The sequence below is a fragment of the Ixodes scapularis genome, unplaced genomic scaffold (assembly GCF_016920785.2).
Source record: "Ixodes scapularis isolate PalLabHiFi unplaced genomic scaffold, ASM1692078v2 PGA_scaffold1__304_contigs__length_218370807, whole genome shotgun sequence".
Taxonomy (NCBI): Eukaryota; Metazoa; Arthropoda; class Arachnida; order Ixodida; family Ixodidae; genus Ixodes; species Ixodes scapularis.
In genome coordinates, this window is record NW_024609846.1 from 192,405,837 (window position 1) to 192,427,434 (window position 21,598).

Here is a 21,598-nt window from a genome sequence, read left to right on the forward strand (position 1 = left end):
GCTCCCCCCCTCCTCTCTATTCTCCTCTGTCACGTGGCCCGAGGGAGAGGAGGGCACCAGCTGCGCGCGAGCTCAACACCTCTTAGAAATAAGGCCGTAGCGCTCTTCTCGTGACGTCGCAAAGGAAGGCCATTGAGGGCGCGCGTCGAGGCGAAGGCGACGCGCGTGGATCGACCGTCGTAACGCGCTTTTAGTCACATACCCTTGTCTTATCAACTAAAATGAAAGCTGCACATAGCAACGGGTCTAAGAAACACTTTCTTACACGGGCAAAACATTACACCGCTAAATAATCGGTACGAAATGGCACGAGGTATGCGTAGATGTTCATAAAAAATTATTGTTTTAAGTTGAAACCATTGGGTCACGCAATTACTGCTGTAGGAATGCATATTTTATACAGAAATACTTCGACAAAATGGCGAGGCACGCAGCGATCAGACACAGCAAAACAGATCACAGTTAAAAATCAGGAAGACGTATTCAACACGGCCACGGCTCGACAACTCTCACTTACAGTCATGCAAGCGATGTTATCGCGTGCCGTCACTCAACCAAAATTAATGTAATTTCGATCGAATGACAATATGGAGTCGGCAAATCAGCTTGCGACCCACGTATAATCACTGAAGACAGAGAGCTGATTAAATCTCATATCATTTAATAAAAGTATATCAACTTTTCCGTGTGGCAGGGGCATTAAACGTACTCTTTACAGTCAACTGATTTACTTCTCCCTATGGGCTCGGACTGCCTAAGAGCAATATATAACCTATTTTGTATACAATAATACTATTACCTTAATACAGTCAAGATTCCAGAATAAACGCGGTAAAGGCAGTAAAATAACATTAGTCTAAATAAACAGATAAGCACAAACAACACACTTTCAATAATCACACAAACTTGTTATTTACCTTCCAGTAAAAACTAGAATATTACCACGCATACTTACAAATGTCAACTCATTAGCAAACGGATAACGACGAAGAACAAAATTCCATTCAATTACGAGATCTAAAAAAAGTCTACTTCAGCGCTTTATTCGCGTTTTACTTGACCAAGAAAGCCCGTAAATAACTTGTTTCTCACCTGTCGATCGTATCCATACGTCCCACAATATGCATCACGAAAACATTTGAACACGAACTTTAAGAAGTCTCTCTCTGTCAAGAGAGAGGTCATAAATCAGTGTCATTGTTGACTAGTTGCCACACACGTCACTCAAACCGCAGAAGGACTTGTTCCGCCAATCCACGTAAATGCCGTAGGATCAAGCGAATACAAATAAGACTACACGAGACTGCGGTGACGTCAGAGAAATGACGGGAACGAAACAAGTCTCAAAAGAACCTCCCACGAGAGTATCAGCAGCCGGACGAAAGGCTTAACGTTGTCGACCCATCTCTTGCTCCTGTGCGCTCCTTACGGCGATGACTGGATTTTTTTTTTTTCGGTTCCGTTCCCTTCTGAAATTCCTCAGCGTAATCATGTTTGATCCAAACGGATCGACATGTTTGTCGCCGGTTCGATTCAAGCGGGTTGACCAGTTTGCCACCGCTTTGAATTTCAAATATGTTTTTTTTTTCAGTATGGTGACGGAGCCATAGCGTGCCCGGTCGCAGATTTGGAGCACGAGGATCTGGTAGCAAAAAGCAATTCTCGGGGAGCTTGTAGTCAGCAGACAGCTTTTGCACCAGCGAGGACCAGAAAAATGGATTTCAAACCCGACGAGAAAAGAAGCGGTAGCCCGAGGAACGCGAGAAGCACGAGCGGACATTCCATCGCTCGGGACAATTGTGTTTCGGCGTCTCGCCGCAGCGGGGCGCCCGTTACATGCCTCTTGTCTGCCGCTGTACCTCATCACTTTCGGCGACCGCGTCTCGTGGCGATCTGCCAGGCATTTTTCGGTATAGAGGAGGCTATGGTAGTGGACATACTTCGGATTATGTTTCACTTTTAAGAACGTCAGTCACCACTCGCACCATTTTTCCAAATTCTAGTATAAGAAAGTCCCTCGCTTACTGGATTTGGGTACCACCCAGTGTTGGTGGTAATGCGCTACGAGTTACGGTGTTTCTGGGAATGCCGCGTTACTTTTTTTTTGTGACGTAGTAATATGCTTGTTATCTTTTCTAAATACTGTAACAAATAACGTACCTGCTTTACTTATTTTGAGTAACGTGTAATATAGTCAGGCAACCATTCCATCTTCTCAAGACCTAAAAAAAATCTGCATATCATTTTTTTTGTATTTCCAAGCGTCAAGTCATCAATTGATTGAGTATGGTTTAGTGGCACAGCAGCATCCAAGGCCATAACGCGCCAACAACTATGACTATGGCAGCAAACCAGGGTTGTAGAGAAGAAAGAGCTGTAGTAGCTTGTGAGTTGTGAAAACTATGAACATGAGAAAATACCCACATGGGCATGATTCAAGGGCACATGCTAAATTATAGCTGGTCTAGTAGTCTAATATCTCTAAGATAATTAAAACACACTTGTGTGGTAGTAGCGGTTCGTCACTGAGTAAAATGGGCAAATGTAATTGGGTATGCTCTTGGTAAATCTGTGCAAAATGTCTGTGACATTCATGGCCATACATAGGGCATACTAGTAAAATATGCAAAATGCTTGATGGTATATGACAGCGTTCAGACTCCGGAGCGTCCTCCCCTCGCAAAAGGTGCCAAGGGTAAGACGTGTATGACCAATTCGGAGTCGGCATACAACTACCTCATAAAATCGCTCGCGATGACGTGCACTCTCCCGCTTCTGAATTAAAGGTTTTACTGTTTGCAACTTATTGTTCATTTCTCGGTTCCACCCCTCCTGCCGCTTGCACTTAGTAGACTTTTTTCAGAACACGTCTATAATCTCTGTAGGGTATTTTGTGCCGGTCCACTTGTCGATCCTTAGCAGTACTCGCAGCACGGTCAGCATCCTCATTCCCAGGAATTCTAACATGTGATGGTACCCAGCATAATGTTATTTCTTTCTTCCTTTTTGATGCTGAAAATAACCGGCTTCTTATCGCAACAACAAGTGGATTTTGGACATCCCCTTTTATGTCTAGAGCAAGTAAGGCACTAAGTGGGTCAGTGTAAACAGCTGACTTACGAATCTTCTTTTTAAGAATGTTGTCTATGGCAAAAAGTAAGCCATAAAACGTGCGGCAAGAATACAGGCACTATTGTTAATTCTATGGACACACTTCACAGAAGGCCCTATTACTGAGCAGCCTACATAGGAATCAATTTTCCTCCCATCAGTATAAAAACTTCTGAAGTATCGGTACAGGTCCTGAAGTACGCAACATTCTTTTCTCAGCACTTCATTAGGGGTCTCTTTCTTGTTGTATTTTGTTAGTTTCAGCTCACAGTGTATGGACATAAGGTCCCAAGGAGCTACTGAGTTCAAGTGTTGGAGAACTGAGGGTAGCACAACCAGCCCTATGGACTCTACAGAAGAAAGGATTCTCATGGCAAGCGGTGGAAGAAATGAAGGCTTATTTATGAAAGTCTGCTCATAAAAAATGTACTTGTTCTATGCAGTCCAGGGTCAGGGGACCAGCAACAAACCTAATTCGCAGAGCGTACAGGAAGCCTAACTTGAACTTCCTTTTCTCGAGTGAGCGCACATTTGCTTCTGCATAGGGACTGAGTATTGGAGATGGGCGAAAAGCACCAGTGGAAAGCCGGAGCCCCTGATGATGAATGGGGTCCAGCATCTTGAGAACCGATGCACGCGCGGAGCCTTACACAATACAGACATAATCAAGTCGGGACCGTACGACCGAGCGGTAGATGCGCAATAAACAACACCGATCAGCCCCCCAGGACACGTGCTACAGGACCTTCAGTATACTAAGTGATTTCACACATTTCATTTTGAGGCTTTTAAAATGTGGAATGAAAGTCATTTTAAAGTCAAATATAGGACCTAAAAACTTATGTTCGTTCTTTATTGCAATAGGGACCTCATATATAATTAAAGAAGGCTCAAGTAAAATTCCGCGGCGACAAGAGAAGCAGACGCATATCGTTTTCACAGGAGCAAACCTAAAACCATTTACATCTGCCCATTTGACCAAATTTTCAATTGCAAGTTTAAGTCGACGTTCACAGAATGAAGGAAAACAAGATGAGACTGAAATTTGTAAATCATCGGCATAGAGCGACCACTGAACAAATGGGGGTATAATGCGAGCAATTGAATTCATTTTTACGATAAAAAGTATGACGCTAAGCAAACCGCCTTGCGGGACTCTATTTTTGGCGTAGATTCTTTACGAAGAGTTGCCCCACTCTTACACAAATCTATAGTTAAATTCTTTTTAATTTTTGTTGAAAATTTTTTTGGAGTCGTATTGAATTTCTTTTTAAACTTTGTTGTTCTTTCTTTACTTTGTTTTGACAACTTATTTAACTCCTAGTTAAAACTGGCCACTTAACTTTTTTAGAATTCCTTCTTACATTCATTCTTTTGAATTCCTCCTTACATAAAATTTATTGAATTCCTTTTGACGGAACCGCAGATTAACGTTAAAAAAACACTCAATCTTTTAATACATTTGAAAATTTCGTTAGGAAATAGTGTCTTTTGGTACATACACATCCCACAAATAAGCAATGTAAACAAACACAAACACCATCAAGCACTCAACACCAGAAACACAGTCCTGTTGACAGCACCAGAGCCTTATATAGCCTACATATCGAAGGTAATCATTTGGCCGGTGACCACCTCAGCACTTACTAAGTTTCCAAGTCTCCGGTCTCCTTCTCGAAAGTCTGTCAAAGGGAAGACAGTGTTTCGAAGTTCGTGGACTCTATCTCTTACTAAAAAGCATTGGTACAACTAATAATAAATTCGTGTAGTTGCTAAAACAGCATCCACACAAACGGCTCATAGAACAAATGTTATCGCTTTTCTGCATAGCACCACTCAGGACGAAGTCAGTCAAGGCGGTTGCTCCACTTTAAAATTGTTATTTAGCTCCTCTTTACTAGTTGAATAGGGTCAATAATGCCACCATAGTCATTTACAAAGTGAGAACGGCTGGGCCTGTTTGTCAAACGCCTGGCCTCCAGCACGAGCCCCATGCCTTCCGTCGAGCTTTGACTGCGCTGTCGACCTCGAGGGGTACGAGACGTCGAAAAGTTGTCAAGGATAGAAGGCTAGCGCTGGAGGCAGGAGAACGGATCTCCTCCCTACGGTTCTCAACTTGTCAGAGACTATTGAGAAACTTAGTGATTTTGACATTTAGTCAAGATTTATTATGTTCAATAAAAAGTCAACAGAAAGTCTGTAGCTTTTCTATTGACACTAGCTACAGAAAATCAACTGAATAATTTAAACACGAAGTAAACAGAACGTCTGCAGTATTTCTGATAACACTTTCAAAAGGAAGTCAACAGAAAAAGATCCAACGTAGAGTTAATAGAAAGTCAATAGCTTTTCTTTTGACTCAGGCAGAAGAAAATAAAAAAAAGTTTCAACACAAAATCTACAAACTTTCTGTTGACCATGTCAACAGGAAGTCAGTCAAAAGAAAGTTATCAGAGTGAACAAGAAGTCACCACATTTTCAATAAAAAGTAAAAAAACAAAAAACATCTGTCATATCGGACCCCGCACACGACCGCAAACAAAACAAAATAATAAAAAATGTCTCTTTTTATAAAATAATATAAAGAAATAATGTCAATAAGTTGTGTTTTTATTTTTTGGAAAATAACCTACAAAAAAACGTCGTTACAACTTTTTTTAAATTTTTTTTTTATAAATAAGTCTACAAAACAAAATCTATTGTTTTTCCTTTTGAATTTTTTTAGAAAATAACCTACAGAAAAACGTCTTTACAAGTTCTTTTTATTTTTTTTATAAATAAGTCTACAAAAAATTCAATATTTTTTTTCTTTTGAAAGTTTTTGGACAATAGTCAAAACAAAGTGCGTTTATAAAGGAATTCAGTAGGATCGCGGAAAGTCAATAAGAAGTCTAAAAAAATTAAGAAGAATGTTGAGACCAGTTTTTGTGAGGGCAAGCTTCACACGAAAAGTTCGGTCCCGGAGGTAACTATGGACGGCACCTAGCATTCTGCTCCGAAGACCAATGTTGAACAAATCCTTCAGTATGCCATAGCGCCAGGTCGTATCAAATACCTTTTCCGAGGCAAAAAAAGACAAAGAAACAAAGCTGTCTATTTACAAAGGCCTCTCGCACAGCAGTCTCAAAGCGGACATGATGGTCTACCGTCGATCGCGCTGAGCGAAAACCACACTGGTAACGGTCAAGGAGCTTGTTTCTTTCAAAATAAAATATAAGACTTTTATTTGTTATTCTTTCTAGTTTCTTTGAAAAACGACTTGTGAGCACTATAAGCCTAAAGCTAGACATACAGGTAAGATCCTTTCCTGGCTTCAGCAGGGGAATAATGATAGCCACCTTTCAAGATGAGGGGAAGCATCCTTCAAGCCAACTTCGGTAGAACAAATATAAAACAAGCTCGAGCGTTGATGGATGGAGGTGCTGAAGCATTTTGTAATGAATTCCGTCTGGCCCAGGTGAAGGAGCGACAACACCGGGCGAAGCAAGGTGACATGTTATGGGCAAGTGACGCAGCAGCACAATGCGAGCGCCGACCTCAGCTATGACAGGAGTACAGTTTCCATTACGCACCTGCTGACCGGCATTTGAATCGCCAGTTCACGGAGCTTCCGTTCGGTGCGTGGTTTAATAAACGGGCGTGACAGACCGCGGTTTCCGGCAGATGCGAGTGAAGAGGTTCTAAATGCCATGCATTTTAAACGCCTTTCGAAAATTCCAAAAAGAACGCCAATTTGTAGGTCGCATTTTTTATTGTGGCTTTTCCCATTTTTTACGTCGACAAAGGAAGAAAGTGAATCTCCTCTAATTGTTTCGTTTTTTTGCCACCCTGCATTTACGATGTGACTGAAAGGGTATGTATAGTGAAGTCGAAAACTCGACAAAAGTTACATTTCACTCCATCCATTAGTATTTGACAATGTGCATAGAGCGTCATAACCTCTCCAAGCGGTGCAACCGCCCGCGTCCGAGAATGCATGTGCGTTGCAACATCCGGGCGCTCGTCGAGATTAAAGAAATTGACTCGTCAAGACTAAAGTCAAGTAACTTTAGTCGAGACCACCGAGACCAAACCGGTGTACCAGTGTAATGCGCCGAACGTGTGACGCGGTGTGTCCTCACTGATATACGCGAGTCATGTCCCACACTGTTTTTGGACACATTTTCGTGATGTCGGTCCGAAGCTATCATAAAAAAACAGGCTTATTTCTTACGGTAGCCCCTAGCTGAGTAGTCCATGACGTAAGGTTGCGCCACTCATACCAGAGTGAAATCCGCGAGGCTGCGGTGCATCCAGCCGTTCAAACTACGCAAAACCTGTCAACGTAGAAGAGGTATTGTCGAGGAGCAAGAGAAAATACAGATTGCGTTTCTGTTCTATTAACGCTGTTTAAACACTGCTGCTTTTTTTTTTTTTACTATCTATGTGGTGATGAAATAATATTCTCTACATTAGCCACTTTCCCTAATAAGTGTAGCATACTAATTTATTTTAAATTAGCTCTGTTTTTTTTTGTTTTTGTTTTTGTTTTTTGGCACAGTGTGAAACGGAATGTCCAGAATTCGTATTAGAACATAAAAGATGAACGAGAAGATTGTTGAATTGTAAAAGAGACTCGTGAAGCCTGATTTCAATTAAGAGTACATTCCCTGACTCGGTAGGCTGTTACACCATTAACAGATTTGGATGAAGTATACGCGAATGTACTAAAAGTAGTAGCTAAATTACGGAGTTGTATATTTACGACTTATAATAAGGTAATTTGGAAGGGAAGTACATGTATACACAATTTTGAAGCTTGAATAGGAAACCTCAAATATTCGAGTGTTTGCCTATGCGCCTTATTGAGTTTCATGAGTTGTATGTCACTCATGTTATTTAGAAATATAAAAAACAAATTGGCAATACTTACCCTGCCTTTCCGTTTTGTGTTGAAGCCAAAAGCGTAGGAGTTACTATAGCTTTTCCAGTAAGTTTTACAAGAAACAAAATACGTTTGTTTTCAAAAACGTAAACTCACAAATAGACCACAGGTAATTATAATGAGACCTTTCGAGCCTCTTTTGAGGCATAATTGGAGTGTGGCTGTTTTTGTTTTTTTTAATATCCATTAGTGTACTCGTACGCCAGCTTGTAAATCGCGGGAACACTAAATACATTTACAAAAAACATCCTCTGAGGTTTGTTTGGCCAGATAGCGTGAAGTAAGCAGTGTAGAGCAGGTGGAAAGTTATGGCGAAACATTTGAGACGTCACTTAGGCATGATGGAGAGAGTGAGAGCAAGAGAGGAAGCTCGGCTGTTAACTCTTTCGTCGTTGAGTTAATATATGCTAAACCTCTCGCGCATTTAGAAACACATGAAACGCTTGTCACACGGCAGTTGAAATTCTGTGGAGAAGCAGCAAACTACTCTTGGGGACGCTTATTTGGTAAGACCTACAGATAGAACTCGTAACAACCAAAAGGGGGACATACTATGTTCGTCGGATATGATAGCCTTAGCCTGGCTACTTGGCTTGTCCGGTAAAAGGAAAAGCGTGCGAAAGAAATATGTTGACGGTTCCTACTTTATTGCGTCGTTTCACCTGGCACTTTCCAGTTTCGTCTTTACTCCTGCCGGCGTTTTCGGGAAACCATACCTTCCGATAGAACTTCCGAGAAGCCAAGGTAAGTAGCCGAAATTTCTGCTATGTCTATCTTGTGATTAAATTATCTAGTAAATTTATTTTGACCTGGAATTTTAAACATTTAATTACGCGCAAATGGCACGGCTTTAAGAGGCGAATTCGCGTATCCGTTAGCCAGATATCAAAGTTGCAATCCTAGCCGACAATATGTAATTTTTTTACAGAGAAGTTGATATGGATATGGTTACAACTTTTCTGTTATTTAGCACTCATTGAAGAGAATTAGCACCAGAAAATATTTTAACAAAATAATTGTGTAAATTAGTTTTGAACTGTATTAAAAAGAAAAAAACGTTGATATTAAATATATTTTAATTTGATTACAATACATGCCTCCACACTTGGAAAAAAACTGTTTTATGAAGCTTCCGGCTGTTTTTACGTAAATAAAATTGTTTCGTCGTAGGCTCAGAGATATGTGAAGATGTAATGATGCCTGTTAAAAACTATACATTAATCTTTTTAAAGTAAAGTGACTTGTAGAATAAATTACTCAACGAAAAAATACAGATATTGAAACGTTTGAATAACTCGTCCTTTTTGAAAACAAAACTCAAGAATTACCCAACCATGCTTGATTCTCATAAATAAGTCAGCTCGTTATTAACGTACATATGGGGAACAAATAGATTAACTCCTTTTAACGTGCATAAACAACGCTTACATTTTAAATAACAGAAAACTGTTATTCAAATAATTTAATTATCTACCGATTCTGCATTTATCGCGCGAATAAATTGAATGTCTTCAATCTCTGATTTACATCTTGTAAAATATGCGCTTGCAAACTAGCATGTATAGGCTCCATAAAATATCAAGGTGCATGAAGAATGCCAGCAAATCATCAATGGATGTGGATGGCAATCATTTGGATGTTGGGTGGCTTCCGACGCAAATTCAATTCTTACTACAGACATCATTACAGCCAACTAGAGCGACAATGGAGCGCCTCAAACAGGATCCGCTGCACGGCCAGGACTCCCCCCGAAGCTGGATCATTCTGGGATTCTGCTGTTGGGCAATCTTTATGGCTACGCTCACTTCCCAGTGCATGGGCGTGATCTACATCGGAATCCTCCAGAGGTTCGACGTCACGCACGAGGAGGCTTCCTGGCCACTCAGTCTGCGAGCAACCTTGGCTGCTATGTCGGGTGCGTCGGTACTTTAATACTCGCTCAAACGAAATGCTTGAAAATCCACCTTCATAGGGTTGCTTCATAGGCATTAGTGCCAATAAGAAAGGTACGCTTAGAGTATTGGCACTACCTTCCCTGATTCTCTTAAAGATGTACGCCGCCATTTTGGCGCTAAGAGCAGAGCGGTCGCTACTGGCCATCGTTACGTTTCGAACACGCGACTTCCACAATTTTAGATGCTGTGCCTGGAAGCTTAGATGCTGCGGTCTTTCTTTCTCGCAGACTGTTTTATTATCTCCGGAGCACGAAAAAATTGTTCTCTGCGCTTTCAAATCACTCTTCAAATAAGTGACAACAAAACTTTTAAGAACCAAAATAACTAAAATGTGGTTACTCTGAAGGGTCGCTGAGTTAGTGAATTTAATCCTCGCTTCCCTTAGGGTGGTCATATCTGGCTATTTTGATCGCGAGGATTTTTACTTTTTCTATTGTTCCGGAGCGAATCAACGATCGCATCCCGGCCAGATCATTTGACTTTGACCATAGCCTCCTAGATACTGAAAAAGCCTGGCAAATCGCCACGACAAGCGGCCGCCAAAATGGAACAGGTGGAGCGGCAGACAACGGATCAGGGAAGAGCCACGTGACTTGCGCCCCGCTGCGGCGAGACGCGAGGACCCAAAAGTGTGTTTCGGGTCCTCGCTGTTGCAGCATCTATGCGCTGACGTCCAGGTTCCCCGAGAAATGGTTCGTTGATGCTCTGTGCTTCCCGATCCTTACCCTCCAAATCTTAGACCTGGCACTCTATGGCTCCGTCGTCGAACTGCCAGGATTTGTGAGTACAGAGTAGGCTATTCTTTGACGGTGCTATGGCGGCATTTTGTTTCTGGCAATTTCTTCGTATGTTCCCTTTGAGCACGAGCCATAGGCGCGCGCATACCGGAAGTCTAAGCTGAAACACCCGGTACACTCGCTGACAGCTTAAAGAAATACTGAAACTCCCCAAAATATTCATTTTTGATTTTTCGTCAGCCGATTTAGTATAGTATCGTAAAATTTTCTTCAGCTGAAACGCACGAACCCCAATGCACATTCAGTAAATGTTCGCAATTATAAAGTTTAGGCGTTAATTTTTCCAGCTCATTTTACTCTGTGAGATTCACTAGAGCTATTCTAATCACAACAGCGTTGTCTATCTAGACTGAATGTCTCACTCCGCTAACAAGAAAATCCCGTAGCCTGCTATAAAAAGAAGTAAAAATAAAATTGGATACTGCACCTACTCCGCCCAGCTCCCTTGGCCACGCACCGTTTCGCTTGCATAAGCCATCAAATTAAAACCAGCGCGAAGCCGGAGGAAGGTTGAGTAAATGCACACAGACAGAGCGCTGTCTGTATGCACTTAGTGACGAACGGACGAAGGACGGGTAAATGTGCACAGACAGCACTCTGTCTGTGTGCTTTTTCTTGTACTTCGTCCGTTTTGGCGCTTCCTTTTTTATTTCACAATGCAAAACCAACTTGCCCCAATGTTAACGATACTACATATGCCTTTCTTTGATAGAATTTGGCCTCATGTGGTTGTCGCACAAATAGTATTAAGATCAGCGCACACACTTTAAACCACTACATCATAAAGGGAAAGAAGCACACAGTAATAGTAAAATGTGTGGACTGGACATATGTTCGTTTTAAACCGTACAAACAACGCAGAAATAACACACCCATGTTCCACCACATTTTGCTTTGTTCAACTTTGTGTTCAAGATGAGTAAGTTGTAGCACTGCGCACTACAATCATCGCATTCAACAACCACGTGAATGCCGTGTTCTTCTGCTTTTAATTATTGCGCTCTATGACGGTCGTGAGTTTCACCTTGTGGTGAATATCGTGGGACCGATATTTGTCAGACTAACTCGTACTCACTGTGGAGTAAGTAAAAAAGGCTGGCAGTCAGTCGTCGAGCAAAGCGCGGTCCCCTGAAAGCTGCTTTCTGCCGGTTTCGTCCTATCGGTGACGATAGTCAGGACACATTCGCACGCTGTTTGAAAAGAAATGACAGTGAGGGGTTAACTGTAGAGAGCGGGAAAATTTAAACTTTTTCAAAGGACATAATATGTAGTGTGCCTATTCGTGAAAAAATCCCGATGTCACGGGTTCGGGTGGAAAAAATCCCCCAATCAAACAAACTTGTGATTTGAAGGGGACAGCTGCCCAGGTGATAGGGCCACAGCTTGGCGATGGACATCTTGAGAGGCGATAGGAATTGTTAAACGTGGTCCCAATCCCTGTAAACGTGAGTCCCGCCGACGGAACCAAAAAAACTTCATGGAAGTGTTCTCGTCGTTGGCTGTCCAGTTTCGACAAGAAGAAAGACGACCTCGACGCCTACCTGATGCGCTTTGAGAGGCAAGCGAGCGGACAGAAGTGACTCCGCGAACACTGGGCCACGGCACTTAGTGTGTGTTTGGCAGGGGAGACACTTGGGGTTTTATTTAGGTTAACCCTGAAAAGTCTGCCGAATACGACAACGTGAAGAAAACACCTGCAGAGGTTTCGGTTAACCGCGGACGCCAGTTTGTCACATATTCGGGTGGAAAAGATTCCATAAACAAACAAACTTGCAATTTGAATTGGATCGCTGTCCAGGTGTTTGGGGCCAAACCTTGGCGATGGACTTCCTGAGAGGCGGTAGGAAATGAGAGCGAGTTGTGCCTGGCGTTACGAATACTATTTAATAGCAACCTAATTCAAAAGTAAAGAAAATGTTCACAAAGCGCACACATAATTCGTGACAAAAAAAAACTAATAGAACATATCATGCGCGTGTTCCACTCTTCGTAACCGTGACACGATAAACACACTAGCACTGAAAGCATAACAGCAGAAACAGAAGTTCCATCAAAGTAGGCATAAAGTTCAGTGAAGGAAGAGAGTCCAATCAGGGTCCCAAGATGTTGGTGGTGGCCCGGTCTCTTGCGCGGTCAGTCGGGGTAGAGATGTCATGGCGGCTTGGGTGCCCTCAGTGCCAAAAGGCGCTCATTCACAAGCACACAAACATCGTTGAAGATTAGCTCGGGACCGATTCCCCACAAAACTGAAGCCTTGCACAGCGTTCCAACAGTCCCACCAACTGTTGGAATGAAAACTGACTACCAAAGGGAAAAACAAAAAATAATAATAATCCTCAGCTGATGTTCCTCAACAATTTTTCTCGGCTGATGTTTTTATTCGACACGTACTTGGAATATCAGTAACCGATGTTTCTTTTATCATATTCTGAGCTTTCTTCTGTTTGAGTGTGTTTTCCTGCGTGCTTGCGTTTTTCTTGTCTTTTGGTACATATGCACGAGTGTATTTTACCTTCACAACTGTGTACCCCCCCCCCCCCCAATAATGCCTTCGGGTGCTGCGGGGTAACCTGAAATAAATAAATAAATCACAAATGTTCGCATAATTCTTCCAAGTTCGTTCCAATGCCAAGTTGGAGCTGCCTCCCTGTTTTTATTTTTAATTGGCTTTAAGAACTAAAGAAAGTATGGCCAATTACGGCCCTCATTTTTCATTTCAAATATGATTAACCCTGTTATACCGTCTGGTGATGCAGGTAGAGAGAAACAGTTTATTTCTTTTATTTCTAACTCTCACTTAGAAATTGAGTAATTGAGTGCCACCGACGAAGCCTTGCTCCGGGTTCGAACAACCACATCGCGCGCGGCTTCCAACTTTTTCTCGCCTTTTTTTCGTTTTTTTGTTTTCTTTGAGCTTGTGTCCTCGGCCCTCGCGCATTCTATTCAAAGCGGAAACTAACAAAACGAACAAGGACAAAAACCGTTCAATTTTGTGACACCCGAGATCCCACTGTGAGACATATGAAGTGTCTACTTTCCCGCCAATATTATGCAATCTTGTGGGCAGCACGGGCGAGGAAAAAAGTTGAGAACAGGACACAACTAGGCGCCTCGTTGTGCCCTGTTCTCCCCATCTGTCCTCGTCCTTGCTGCGCACAAGATTGCATAAGATGTCAAACCAACTCGACCAAATAACCACTCTTCTTGAATTTGCCGCAAAGCACTCGGGAAAGCCAACCGCTGAAATAAACGGAGGAGCTTATCAAATGACGAGTTTGAAAATATGCTTAGACCTAAATATACAGTCTGCGCCGTGGCACTGAGCACGCTGAAACGTCACAATCAGGGCCACAGAGCCAGGTGTTCTTGGAGCCAATATAAAATCTCTGACCTCATCGCTCACCCGACTCCCTGCGTACATCGCAGCGATTAGCTCTCAGGGTTTTTGAAGAAATGTAAGCACTCCTGGGTCTCTAAACTCGTCAAACACGAAGTTGAAAAAGAACGTTCGCGGATCGCGCCAATCGGACGTCGGCTAAAAAAGTGCCCAGTCATCGTCGTGGTGCCCTCCCCCCCCCCCCCCCCCCCCCAATCGGCGCAATCCGTCAACTTCAGCCCCAACTTTGTGTTTCACGAGTTTAGGGTTCCAAGGCCTCTAAAATCGTCCAACCCAAAGTTGGGGCTGAAGTTGACGGATTGCACTAATTTGGGGGGGGGGGGGGGGGGGGGGGAGGCCCACCACGACGATGACTCGGCACTTTTTTTGCCGATGTCCAATCGGCGCGCTCCGCAAACTTTCGGCTCCAACTTCTTGCTTGACGAGTTTGAAGCCCCAGAACTCTTAGAGTGACGGCAAGGCGAGAACTGCACTTGTGTACGTGACGAGCTGCCCTCACGTCCCGCCAATCCAATTAGAACTAGACGAAAAGGGCATAAAGGTTGCGTTGGACGTCTGTTGAATACAAATTAAGACCAGATAAACTCTCTTGTGACATGCCGCAGCGCTGGAACCTCGGGCGCATTTCCTGTCTGAGGTGTGAGCAAAAAAAAAAAAAAGACATTTACAATTTTTTTGTAATCCGAGATTAGAGTGCAGCTTTTGGGGAGGGCACGGAGGGGAAGGTATGCCCCTCCTTTCCCTCTCTATCTTTCCCTCCTCCTCAGCTCCCATTTAGCGAGAAATTTAGCGAAAATTTCCCCGCTAAATTTTTCAGGAAAATTTCTCCATAATGCAACGCGCGGTTACGCCCGGTTGCATCACTCCCACAATGCAACGCGCGCGGTTACACCGACGACACCGCTCATCCCGGAAACGGGCGCCTGAGAGTTGCGCTCTAAAACGGCCGGCGGGTCGGACCTTGCTATGTCGTTTTCATGAAAACCAGTAGAGTCCGGCCTTTTCAAAACACCGCGGGGGTCTGCAGCTTGGGATGCACCGAAGCCACTAGCAAGGTGACTACTAGATCACTTTTCCTGTGTTTTATGGCAGCCAAATTCGGCTTAGAACGAGGAGTAGTACTTTGAATAGAAAGACCTAGATGCCGTTGGACCACCATTGTCTGCGCGAAAATCCCGTGCTACGGGTGAATTTTCAAAGATTTGTGGTCGTCGAATATATTTATACTTTAAAAGCATAAACGACGTAGAAATGACACGTTGAGCGGACAACCTGAACCATGTCTAGGGCGTCTTCGTGTTTAAACAGCTGTCTGCGCGTTTAAACCAACATACGTTCAAAAAACAAGTACCCAGAAATCTGTGCCACTGCATGTTTCCACTATTTCTTAGCGGGTTACGGCGGCGCTCCCACAGAAGCCCATGTATTTAACATGCAAATATTATCATAGCACCGAAACGTTAGCCTTTGAACTAATTACCATGCTACTAATTCATTATATCACATACCGCTATTCGTGCGCCAAAATTTCAAGATGATGACGTGTAAACTTCTGGTTCCTCAGTCGCATAAACGTCTTGGTGTACTGCCACTACAGATAGTAAGTGAGTTTACCTAAATGTACAGCTTATCTTTTAAGTATGAAAAACCTCGTTATTATTGTATAAATTGAATACAATCTCTATCCAATATTATGACAAACTCTGTAGTCTCTAAGATGTGTATTACATCTGTAGCAAAATATATTTGGTAGGCACCTCACGAAAATTTTTGATAAATAGCGAAGTTCAAACGAGGACAATTTAAAAATGCAACAAAGTACAAGATTTTCCATGCGCCTTCAATAAACTAGAAAAAAACTATAATGTGCTGGGGATATTCTTTCTTTTTCACATCATTACTTTCTTGGGTAAAGATCTGTACATTTTACGGGCAATACCTGCCAAAATTTTGCCGTAAAAAGAACGGTGCATTCTATCTAGTTTACGGTAAATTTAAACGGTGAACGAAGAAATCTATGGTGACTGAAAAAAAATGACTGTACACCAAATTTACAGTGCACCGTTATATGTGCGGCGGAACTTTGCAGGTGCAGCATCGACTGCCTGGTATTTTCCCGTAAATTTTACGATTCATTTTACACTGGTATTTTATTCATATTACGGCCACGCACGGTGGAATGCGACCCTAAAACGTGCAATACGATGGTACTGTGCCGCACGAATGGAGTCATGTTAACGGCGTAAGATATAGCGCAAAAAACTGGGCCGGGTGTTTTTGGCTGTTACGCTTTGCACTGTTCAACTGACTTTAATCTCGTACATCTAAAGTGAATAATCAGTCATGCACAGACAGTTTTGTCTGCGGCGAGGTCGGCTGGTCTTGCGGCATCCGATGCATTAATAACCTTCGTTACACCTGCTGTATAACGAAAGTACAAATATCTTATATTTATTTGCATGTCCATTCGAATTCAGACATGTCGATAATTAACTTAATACCTTTTTTTGTTTACATATGTTTTCTTGATTTTTTTTCGGAATCCTCGGTCAGGGTTGATCCTGACGAAACATTTGTAAGAACAGATATAAGAGGTAGTGTTTACTACCATAGCTCATTAAATGCCGCGAAAAAGCAATTAGTCAATAATAAATGCCTAAATTGTCCACGGATATACTAGTACCTTCTACGTGGTGCTCGAGGGCGTGTATTTTATGATGTACCTGTTTTAAAGGACTGATCTTTTGAATGCGCCCAAGTAGCCTGGTACTCGATCTTGTAGATTATTAAATAAAGCGCCCATATAAAAATCTCAATTCACAATTCACGAAAGAGAATATCTGCCGGTTCTCAACTATAGTCTGTTATAAGGCAACTTATGATAGATTCAACATTTAGCAAGTGTAATGGAGGCTGCGATATAAGGAACCACATTTAGTGCTGTAAAATAAATCTATGTCGTTGTTGTTTTCTCGTTCCGCACTAATCAAGTTCTCTGGAATTATATATGTCCCTACGTTAAGCAACTTTCCTATTTTGGAATGGACACACTGCTATTATTATGTAACAACCATATCCAGTCGATTTTTTTTTTTAACTAGGCCTCTATATCTTCGGGATGCTTAAAATGTTAAAGCTGGGAAAACATATCTCTCCTGAATCTAAATCTGCAACAGCAGCCCTTGTAGCTGATCTATCTTGTCGTTTTGCGAAAAGCAAAAGTGGACATAAAAAGCCTTGTTGTTTTGAATAAACATCCTAAGTCTTTTTGAACAAATACTAGTCGCCGGTTGCGACATGAGGTAGATACAGAGAGTTATTCCTTTATTTTAAACTTAAAGTACTACAAATTTGAAATCTCATTTCGTAGCCTGCATCCGCACACTACCAAATAAATTTGTGGAAGCGAAGGACAGGGAACACGAAATCAAATAATCAAATTTTCTTTTTTATTCTACATCATCTCACCTTAGCATGCCGCTAGTAGTGATAGGAACTCTCGCTGCACAAGTTTTCATGCAAGCAATGGACATTATAAATCAAAGAGCTTGTAGCGACTCCCATGGCCAGCATAGACCGCTAACTAAAGACAATAAAGAAAGCGGCAATGACCCAGCACCGCAAGCAGATAAAAATCATTTCGAATCCTGCTGCTGCCTGAGCTGGTCGTCTTCGTCTCCAGCTCCTGCATTTGTGACCCGGACGTCTTTGCCTCCAGCTCCTACTGGCTCCCGTCCAAAGTCATTGGTGAAATTTTTGTTAGATCAGATACAAAGGAACAAAAAAAATCAAAGGATTCCAAAAAGCACAGATGAGTTCAATACCTTTGAATAAACCCCAAAGTGGTAAATATTTTCCCTGGGTACGCATTGTTCAAAATGTAGTACGCGCTGAATAGTACAGCCAGTGCTTGGTTGAACATGTAAATTTTGTCCGTCACAGTTATTCCATCAATGGAGATCGAGTACATGCTGGCTGAATTTATGCTTTCCCTTACAAAAGAAATTAAGGAACAATGTGAAGTTAGATATTAAATGTAGTAAATTGCATAACTATTGAAGCATTATAAAATTAAAAGCAATATTAATAACTTGTGGTTTTGAAAAGTGACCATTGAATGCACACCATGAAATAAGTGCATGGAAAGATGGGTGGTGCATCTTGATTCATCACAGTTGATGACTGGTCTTACCGACAGGTACCATCACAAAAATCTTCCGAAAGACCGGGTAAGTGGGACTCGTTCCTAGGCTTGGTCAATACCTGGCACACAAATTTTTTTTAGGATGCATTTTAGTGTTTCTTGGAGACATCCAGAAAAAGAAAGGTCCTTTTGACCACAACTACGTCCCACGTAGAGACTCACGGTTTCCACATAAGCAAAGTGCTCTCTTAAATATGCAAACAGCATGTGTGTTGTACAAAATAGGGTTGCATTCAGGTCCATAACATCATTGGACTCTATGCCACACATAACTTGGGTGGTTTCGGTTGAACCAAGCACGTTTTGAAGACTTTCTGCGAGTTTGCCGAACATGCATTGTTTGTTCAAGAGATGCAGATGATGAAGTTCATCAATGAGTTTTGAACTGTCGCTTTCGGCATAAAGGGCTTCCCTTTCAACTTCAAGTAAAAAATAGCAAAATCATTATCTTCGGGATCTTCGTTTTTCTTCCGCGGACAGACATAAACACGTCGTGTTTATCATCGCTGGGATGCATCACTTTTAGTGCCCGGTCTTCATTAGAACCCGCACCAGTCAACAAAGTCGAAGAGTCCTCAACCTGAAGCGGGTCCGCAGGCGATGCGCCGTCGCCCAAGGAACGCGTCACTCGTGAATGTGCCCTGCTCAAATGTGCCGTGAACGATGATTTCACTCCTAATACATTCTGGCAGTTGAAGTACGGACACAAAACCAAAATGCCATCACTGATGTGTACTTTGAAATGTTTCAGCAAAGCCTCCCTTGTTTGGCACCCGACTAAGCATGTTTGCAAAGTGCACTGAAATTTTTCTAAACTCCTCGGTGCAAGGCGAACTCCCATTTGGGCGTTCGTATGCCATTGACTTCTAAAAATATAACACTTGACAGCAGCATGCGTGAAAAACTGGCGACATCTTCGTCAACACAAGGAATAATTCGAGAGCCGAATGCGTGCTCATCGAAGTGTCTAGCATGACCAGCAGGCCTACTTGAACAGAAACTACAAATTCTGGAAGTAACCATTTTATTATGGTGTTAGATTTAGGCCACAGTTGCACTATCCTGTGTGTGTCTGCTACTCTCGGAGAAGGGGAATCTCCGTAGAGCCTTCCTTACGAATGCACCAGACTCCCATCCCGGTAAAGAAGGAGCACAAGTTTCTGGGTCTTATTTTCGACCGTCAACTGTCCTTCATATCTCACATAAAGAATCTGAAGATAAAATGTCAGAAATCACTGAACCTCCTTAAAGTTCTGTCCCACAAGACATGGGGCTCTGATCGTCTATGTCTTTTACAAATTTATCGTTCTGTGATTCGCTCACGTCTGGACTACGGTAGCTTTGTATACGGATCTGCTAGGCAATCAGCTCTTAAGGCACTAGACCCCATCCATCATCAGGGACTTCGTTTAGCACTTGGAGCCTTCAGAACGTCGCCTGTGCTCAGTCTCTATGCTGAAGGAAATGAGATGTCCCTTGACAGACGGCGTTTCTTCCTAGAGTTTATGTATTCGTTAAGGATACGTTCAGTCGCTCAGCATCCAGCCCGGGAGGTTGTGGAGAGCACTAGATACCAGAAGACATTTGAAAACAAGCCTAGCATTATCCCTGCATTCGTGATGAGAAGCAGGAATTTGGCAGAATCTATTGGGATAGACAGTAAGCTCCCAGTTGATACAGTTGCAAGGATGGTGGCTCCATGGGATTTTAACTGCATACGTTGTGATTTTTCATTAACAAAGTTCAATAGGAAGGATACCCCAACTGAGGTCATGCGACAAGAATTTTTCGAACTCCACAAGGAACACAATTCTCATTCCCACTACTACACAGACGGCACAAAAACTGAATCATTTGTTGGCTGTGCCATGATTGGCCCTTCAGTAAGAAGTGTTCGTAGGCTTAATTCGTCCGCTACTGTTTTCACTGCTGAACTGCATGGCCTTCTGCTTGCAGTAGATCACATCATCCAAACAAGTAACTCTCGGACAGTTGTATATACAGATTCGCTGAGTGCTTTACGGGCTCTGACATCGCTTGAAACCCCAAAGAATGCCCTCGTTGTTTTATTACAAAACAAAATAATAACGGCAACCAGGAAAGGATGTAATGTTCTATTCTGCTGGGTACCGAGCCATGTTGGAATCCCAGGGAACGAAGAGGTAGATCGTGCTGCGGGCACTTCTGGCTCCCGTGCTGTAGACATTAGGAGCATCCCGTACAGAGATTACTGTGCCCTAATTAAATACCATGTTAAAGCCCAGTGGCAAGCAGAATGGAGCCTACAGGTGTCAAACAAACTGCACATGATAAAGCCTTTTCTTAGTGAGTGGCAGAGTGCTAGGCACAGAGACAGGTTTTATGAGGTCGTCCTTTGTCGACTACGCATAGGACACACGCGGCTCACGCACGGACACCTCTTACGTGGGGAGGACCCTCCTGGATGTGAACATTGCCAGGAACCGCTGAGTGTCTCGCATATCCTTCTAGAATGTCCTGCGTATGAAGAAAAACGCCTCCACTACTTTTTCCAACTGTACAAAGAGCACGTTCCTTTACACCTATGTGTGTTACTTGGAAATGAACCACTACTCCCACCCACCCAGGTTTTTAAGTTTTTAAAAAGCGTTGATCTTTTACACAAATTGTGGCATTATTTATAATGTATGGTCTTACTCTTATTTTATACATTTTGCAAATTACGAGCTACTAAAGCTCTTTCTTCTCCAAAATCCTCTTCTGCAATAGTATCATTTCTTGGCGCATCATAGCCTTAGCTGCTTTTGCGCCACAAAACCCCAATCTACTACTACTACTGTCAAGGAAGCAACAAATTGATGATGAAATACCTATCTCAAGTATCCAATTGCCTTCCGCTCAAACTTCCCAGGCGCGCAAACCGCCGCGAACGCCAACAGCGAACGAGGGCAAAGTGGCGCGAAACGGGCGGGAAAATGAATCGCGCGACTGCCCCTTTCATTTCTTCCCGCGTTGTCCCAACGGCTCAGCAGGCCTCAACGCAGACGGCGCCTTCTTTCCTCCACGCCTCTCGCCCTTCGCAGTTTAGCTCTGTTGTTTTTCGTTAGATGTTTGCAGCTACAGCAGTTACGGTCTGCGTTGGCGGTTGGCGGGCGGCGTCGCGTGTTGAAAGGAAGGACTAAAAAAGGAGCCGAAGAGGCGAGAGGCGCCTCTCTCGGTTCCTGTAGCTCC

The 21,598-nt window shown here is 42.8% G+C and overlaps 1 protein-coding gene across 1 annotated transcript in view; it reads left to right on the forward strand.

The window, feature by feature from the left end:
- Positions 1 to 9,739: 9,739 nt before the first annotated feature.
- Positions 9,740 to 21,598, forward strand: part of LOC115329416 (monocarboxylate transporter 9) — a 35,123-nt gene continuing 23,264 nt past the window's right edge. The window contains exon 1 of the mRNA XM_029991016.4: positions 9,740 to 9,950. Within this exon, the coding sequence (XP_029846876.2) occupies positions 9,740 to 9,950 (211 nt within the window). The remainder of the gene's footprint in view (positions 9,951 to 21,598) is intronic.